General features: G+C 34.4%; 1 protein-coding gene across 1 annotated transcript in view; it reads left to right on the plus strand.

Annotated features, from left to right (window-relative positions):
- Positions 1 to 6,612, plus strand: part of LOC138326795 (von Willebrand factor D and EGF domain-containing protein-like) — a 30,903-nt gene extending 24,291 nt beyond the window's left edge. Inside the window, exons 11-19 of the mRNA XM_069272798.1 lie at positions 416 to 639; positions 1,281 to 1,563; positions 2,228 to 2,380; positions 3,438 to 3,621; positions 3,939 to 4,126; positions 4,331 to 4,579; positions 4,904 to 4,970; positions 5,068 to 5,158; positions 5,277 to 6,612. Coding sequence (XP_069128899.1) covers positions 416 to 639; positions 1,281 to 1,563; positions 2,228 to 2,380; positions 3,438 to 3,621; positions 3,939 to 4,126; positions 4,331 to 4,579; positions 4,904 to 4,970; positions 5,068 to 5,158; positions 5,277 to 5,442 — 1,605 coding nt within the window. The 3' untranslated portion in view covers positions 5,443 to 6,612. The remainder of the gene's footprint in view (positions 1 to 415; positions 640 to 1,280; positions 1,564 to 2,227; positions 2,381 to 3,437; positions 3,622 to 3,938; positions 4,127 to 4,330; positions 4,580 to 4,903; positions 4,971 to 5,067; positions 5,159 to 5,276) is intronic.
- Positions 6,613 to 6,909: the final 297 nt, after the last annotated feature.

A 6,909-nucleotide genomic window follows, 5' to 3' on the forward strand; every position in this document is an offset into this window, starting at 1 on the left:
GGGTGCTTGCGCTGTAAATAATGGGGTGTAATTTCATAATAATACTTTTCTTTAGTTGTTAAACACGAAGCTTCGCCGAGTGCTTTGAGCTTAAGGTAAACTTTTACACCACGATTTTAACTATATCTTTACATAGTGGTAACCAGTTGCTTCTCTTCACGATTAATTGCAGATTACCAAGACATATATGTCCGGAAAGGATAATGCCGTAGATATTCTGTCGTTTTAAATACTTTCTCATAATTCAATTGAAAAGACATTGTATATAAAATGTAATGTGACGTCGAAAAGCAATCGAAATCAAGAGATGTTGGTGATGATCAATAAGAGGCGCTGTAGGTGTTTACATTGAAGTAGACTTTAGAGAAACAGTCACAATATTTCAAAGAAACATCTGCAATATTGTTTTCAATAGATTGTTCTTCCCTCGGGGACAGTTGTGAATTTCAAATACGGCTCCATGTGGATGGACTCCGGAGGGCCGGTAACCATCCACAACATCTATGTCAAACCGTCAGTGGCGGACTGGACGGCGTCGTCGGGGCTATGTGGCTATCTGGATGGAACAACAGACAACGACTTTGTCATGAGAAATGGATCTGAAACCCAAAACGCTGATGAATTTAGCAACAGCTGGAAGTGAGTATTGCATTACATTATGCTGAGTATAGTCTTATCAAAGTAACTATAATTGTTTTAACATGACAAAGGCTTAGATGTAATCCCACCACGATGAAAATACTAGTATAGGCTGATGTACTCATTAAACATTGTTAAAAAGCTCGTAACATAATATCAATGGGATACTATATATTGTTTAAGGGTTATGTGTCAGTGCTATTAGAGCAATGATCATATATTTTAAACAAATTTCGCATTTTGACCATAAAGTTAGAACATCATTTTCCAAATATGTATTCAACTTACTATACATCTGTACTACTGGTCATATTATATATTATATGTAAACAATCATATCAAACCCGACGGCGGAATCAACAAAAACAACTTATGTAAAGAATGCGATGCAAAAATGTAAAATATGTAAAAAAAAAATGTAAATATACTCTTAAGTCTCAAAAAATGTTGAATGATATTTCTTGCCCATTTGAAAAGAAAATCACATTTGCTAACATATCTTTCTTAAAGGTTTCTTTCGTTAATTCCTACAAACATATTGTAGATGTGAATTCTACATATTTACATTTACAATGAAGATATTTTACAAATAGTATGTATTTCTCAAGCTGTTTTTTAATGTCCGGATCACTTTGTTACAGGGTACATACTGATTCCCTGTTCGATCCCATGATTCCGTCAGTTACGATACCAATATCAACGATCCATGAATATTGTATATGTAATGATGACGTCACCGCTTCCTGTTCCGGTTCATTGGCCAAACCGTGTCCCAGTTCTTCGTCATCCTCTACCACAAGTGATTACGTTGGCTATCTAGATAGATGTAACAATGACAGAAAACGGCGTGATTCCTCGGACGACGACACGGTATACTTGCCGTCATGGCCGAATCTCGCGCCGACAGATGATACCGAAAGTGAGGTAAAGTATTTAGGTTTGAGTCTTAATGATTATTTTACAGTGGCAAAATATACCGCACCACTTCAAATATGTATGCTTGAAAACTGTATGATTTGTTCATACTCGTTGAATAGAGGCAAAATATGACTATTTATATTTGTCCTTAATCAGGTGTCGTATTTTCTCTCGCCGTCGTCCTAATTTTATGCAGTAGATGATTATCACTGCACAAAGCGACAAAACAGCAAAATTGCCATTGCTTTATACAATAGAATTTATTATTTGTTTAGTGTTTTAATCTGATATAAAGATGTCAGGATGTTTTAGATGTAATTGATATCGATACAGTGGACTCCAAAAACCGGTCCTCCGATGTACTTATATATGTAATTATTAATACTCTTCAGAAAATAATATAGTTATGACATAAAACATTATTTTGATACCTTTTAGGATCAAAAAGGTAACCCTGTCGTACACCTCTACTGGGTAACTTTAATTTGGTCACATCACAGGTCCCTGGAACCTTTTTGAATTTTTTAAACGTATTTCAAGGGTTTGCATTAATGTTGCTACATGTAACATTTAGTTTTAATAAAATTGGTTCGCGGGCAGATTTCTATTGTTCGTGAAGGAGGTCCTTTATTTATATCTCTTTGTTTTGATTTTTTCCTTTTTTCGACAGGTGCCTGATTGGACTGGTAATTGGACCGAAGCTTCAGCTGCTGAAGCATGTAGGGATTACCTCCGTGCCAGTCCGCTCATCCAAATGTGTGAAAGTGTGCTCCAAGGATTTGATAGCGAGGTCTATGTACCTGATTGTACTAAGGATATAAAGGTAAAGTGGTTATAGGAAATGATTTAAGTTAGAAAGTGATTAAGTCGTTTATGATCTATTAGTGCTACATTAATTGGAAATAAGTAAAAAAAACCAATGTAAATCAAAGATAAAATGTTGATGGTTATACAAGGTTAATTTTATGAGTATCCTGCTAATTCCAATAAAGTCAAGGAAACCCAAACATGTGCGAGCTATCTAACGGTTAGGTTTCGGGTTCATTTAATTAACTATGATTTTCCACCATGCATAGTGTTTCCGTCAGACCCTATGCCTCTGGGCTAAATGGTAGAAGCATTTCATTTAAAAGTACCAGCTTTTCAGAATCAATTGCATTTACGTATAGACCTATGGTAACTTAACTTTCTCATTCAATTGAATTTTAAATTGTTATTGAATTGGTGGATGTTAAACACAAATTTCTAAATTTCAGAAGAAGAAAATGTGAAAGTCCACTGTAATGATTTGACTAGCTTATTGTAACAGAATAATGATGTAATTAAATGATGAAATACTGAAACAATTGCATACATTTTGGGATATTCAGCACACGAAACCTTCCATAATTATGCTAGAGCATACGAAACCTTCCATAATTATGGTAGAGCATACGAAACCTTCCATAATTATGGTAGAGCATACGAAACCTTCCATAATTATGCTAGAGCATACGAAACCTTCCATGATTATGCTAGAGTTGAAATATTTGAATGAAAACATGTTACCCTTCCATCAATTGACATCCGCAACACTTTGAGACAGTTTGCTATTGGTCTAATGTCCGGTGACATGGTCTTACATAATATGGGCAGATGGTATCAAAATGGTACTATTGAGTGCATGTTAGGTCTAGTAGTTTATTGGATAGACAAATACAGAAATTAATTAAATAAGAAAACAAATAGCACTTAAAAACTGTGATAAGGATAAATTATTTGTCTTAGGTGAACAAAGTAATCACTTAAGAACGAAAGGTTTTTCAGATATTTATATAAAACAGGTAACCAATCAGCCCTGGTAAATATTAGTACAATGTATATGAATATTTTGCCTTCAGGCGACAGGGTCCACAATGTTTATGGAGTCCACACTGAACTTGCTACAGACGGCTTGTATATCTGAAGCAGTACGTTTGGAGAATCTGACGAACGAGAGAACGGATAGTGGCGTGACCATACTGGAGGATCTCCTGTCGATCAGCTGTCCGAACAACTGTTCCAATGTTGGAACATGTGTCAATGGTACTTATATCGAACGTGAAACAATAACATATACAAATTGCACCTCTGGTCAATCATCGTTTTTTAACGTTAGATCCTTTCTCTATGTGAGTTTCACACAAATAAGATATACTTTATCATATGTAACCTCCATTTCGGAAGAACAAGACCAATAGGTGCACACACCAAACTGATGTAGGTATTTTATAATACTGTCTTCGAATCCTGAAACGAAGTCATTGTTTCCGGACGTTGTGCAATTTCATTGATTTGACCATGACGTCACAATTTGATTTCTGTCTGTAACAATGAATGAAAATTGTTATATTTACCATTAGGAACCTGTGAATGTGAGGCAGGCTATGACGGAACTGACTGCTCAGAATCTGGAGATATACCACCATACCTGCCCCAGAACAGAAACATTGGCATGTGTGACTTGTCCATTAACGTCTGCTCCAAGCTCGTCATAGCCGGGGAAAACTTCATGCCTGCACAGCTGACGTGCAAGGCCCAGCGTTTTAAGGTTTGTGTATTTTTTATGTATTCATGTTTACGCTGTGATTATTGACGATGTATTAAAACATTGTTACTTATTAAACGGAACATTGAATATCGAGAAACCGTAAGCGTAGTGCATATTAAGTGTGATACGATCTTTTTTTTTTTTTCTTCTTCTTTTTTTTCACATTTGATGTTGTCTTGCAAACCAATGTTAAATCAAATTCAGCTTGATGACGGCGTGGTTGAGGTGGAGGGAGAACCAGTCACATTCTCCGGCACATACGTCAATTCTTACCTTGCTGTATGTAGTATCCCAGCTTCCCGCAAACGGCGCTCCACCTCCACGGACCAGCCGACCGGCTATAAGATCAGCATGTCTAACGATGGAACAACCTTCAGCGACGAAATCACTTTCATCATCTACAACTTAAACTGCTTTGAGTGTAATATAACGGCTATGACTTGTTCCGAAATGGTAATTATTGTTCAAGTAATACTTTTTACGATTTTTATTCAATGAGCTAAAACTTAATGATAATAATCCTTTATTTTATTATTTTATTATTTTGTTTTATGCTTTTTCCGTTATGTTTACATAATGCTATTGATAATCTCGATGTCTTTTCTTCTTATTTTGCTTCTTCTACGCCCATTTTGCTAATGATTGTACTTAATTAAAAAATCATCGCTGTATTTTTGTTTGCATTCTCTTCATTTTCTGTCTTTTTTATTTTTGTTTTTCAATATTGATTCCTTTTTTGTAAAGTCCATTACACCACTGTATGTATTCTTGTAACAGTCTGACAGTTGCAATCAGCAGACCGTGGATGTATCCTCTAAAGACTCCAAAGACAGCAATTCATCAGGTTAGTAATATCTAATACTGTCTCATTGATCTATTGAATGTTAAGAAATAAACAGTCGTTTCTATTTTTGACTTATATCATATTGTCATTATTTCAGAAACAGGTATAGCTGTGGGTGTTACCTTGACTATCGTGGTGGTTATCGTTGTTGTCCTGGCAGGACTGTACTGGAAGAAACCCTGTCTGAAGTAAGTAATTCCTTAAGAGAATAATTAAATTGATTTTATATGAAGTGAATTTTTGTTCGGCAAGTTTGTGCAACTGTGACTAATACAATATTACATTTATAATGGTTTTCTTATACAGAAAATCAGCTGTGGAAAATGAAAAGAACCCTGAACCTGAATACACAACAAACCATAGTTTTTCTGAGCAGGATATCATCGTTAGTTCGGTTCATCTGAGTCACTCCCTTCCAGCAGAGAAGCGTTGTGCCTGGGTAGGACCTGGTTCTACAGACTCACATATCTAAATTCGTGTAGCATTTCTATATGTCCAATTCAGACGGAGTTTCCTGTTGTTTATACATGGTGATTCAATTGCGATATTATGTACGCACATCACTTGTGGCGAGAAGCTGCATGACTCTAAGGTTTGACTATACGCACATCGAACTGACATTGTTAAATGAATAACAATTGTAAAACGTAACACATTTAATGCCAAACTTTAATCCTATTGTTTTTCCTTGTTATTCTTAAGTCGTCTTGAACTAGATTTTTATGCATTTCATACTTTTTTTTGACATGTTGGTATGGAATAGTCTTTGAAGGTATGAGAAGAAAACAAATGCACGAGTGTCAATATTCAACCAACATAGCAATATAGAAGTCTTTACTGATCAATGCTTCTAGTATTCCATATTTTAAAAAAGAATTTAGGCTATCCTATGTGGCTTATTACGTTATGTTCAAATATCTGCGCATGTTGGGTAGGTGTTTGCATGAGGTGTAAGTAAATAGTGTATATGGTTGTATGTGAGATGTTTCCTGATAATCATTTAATGATTTAATGCGGTAGAATCCCAAGACTTCACATGAAAAGCAAAGGTTTAATGTAAAAAATCATTGTTAAATTCTAAAATCAAATTGTGGATCAACTACGTTTTGTAAATGCATATCGCATATGTTGTAATTTATTGCTGATAACATACATTATACCTACATAAGGATCACTTATATTAAATTATACTCATATAATATCAAGCTGGTGGCGACACCAGGATTTTTTTTTTTTTTTTTTGTATATAATCGTTTGAAAATGCGGTTTTTAATTCCATGATAGCGAACAGCGTTCTAATTTTAAATGCTTTAGATATACAGTTTTATCAAAGCTTCGATTTAATTAATTTTTCTAATTTAATTCTAATTTAATGTTTAATTAATCTAGATGATGATATATAGAAATATATTTAGGAAATACAAGTGCTTCAAATTCTCTAATTTATTTTGTTGAATTTAGTTTCGTACTGTTTCATTTCGAATACTAATTTTGTATGGCAACGCTGCTCTGTCGAACAAGCGAGTTTTATAAATTATGGCAGCATTGTATGTGGTCAATGATATCCAAAGTGTGATTCTATTTATAGCTGAATATTTACTGTATATTCAATATTATAATAAAGAAATATGTATGCACCAACGTTGAAAACTACAGATTCTTAATATTTCTAAACACATAAATTTCATGCAGTGTTTATCTTCCGCGATTTGCATTTGTTCAATGCGTTACTGTGACGTCATATATTACAAATTACAAAACAATCTCTCCCAGGGTTCGTTGCGGGTACTACAATTACTTCACGAATCTTAAAATTTCAGTGAGCCATTTAATAGAGAAGATATATGGGGATCGAAAAAAACTGTGGTAGAGATCATTTTCAAATTTACCTATGTTCTGTATTCTGAAAAAAAAAATCCGAAAACAACTTTTTGCATTA

Source organism: Argopecten irradians, chromosome 7 (assembly GCF_041381155.1).
Source record: "Argopecten irradians isolate NY chromosome 7, Ai_NY, whole genome shotgun sequence".
NCBI classification, from domain to species: Eukaryota; Metazoa; Mollusca; class Bivalvia; order Pectinida; family Pectinidae; genus Argopecten; species Argopecten irradians.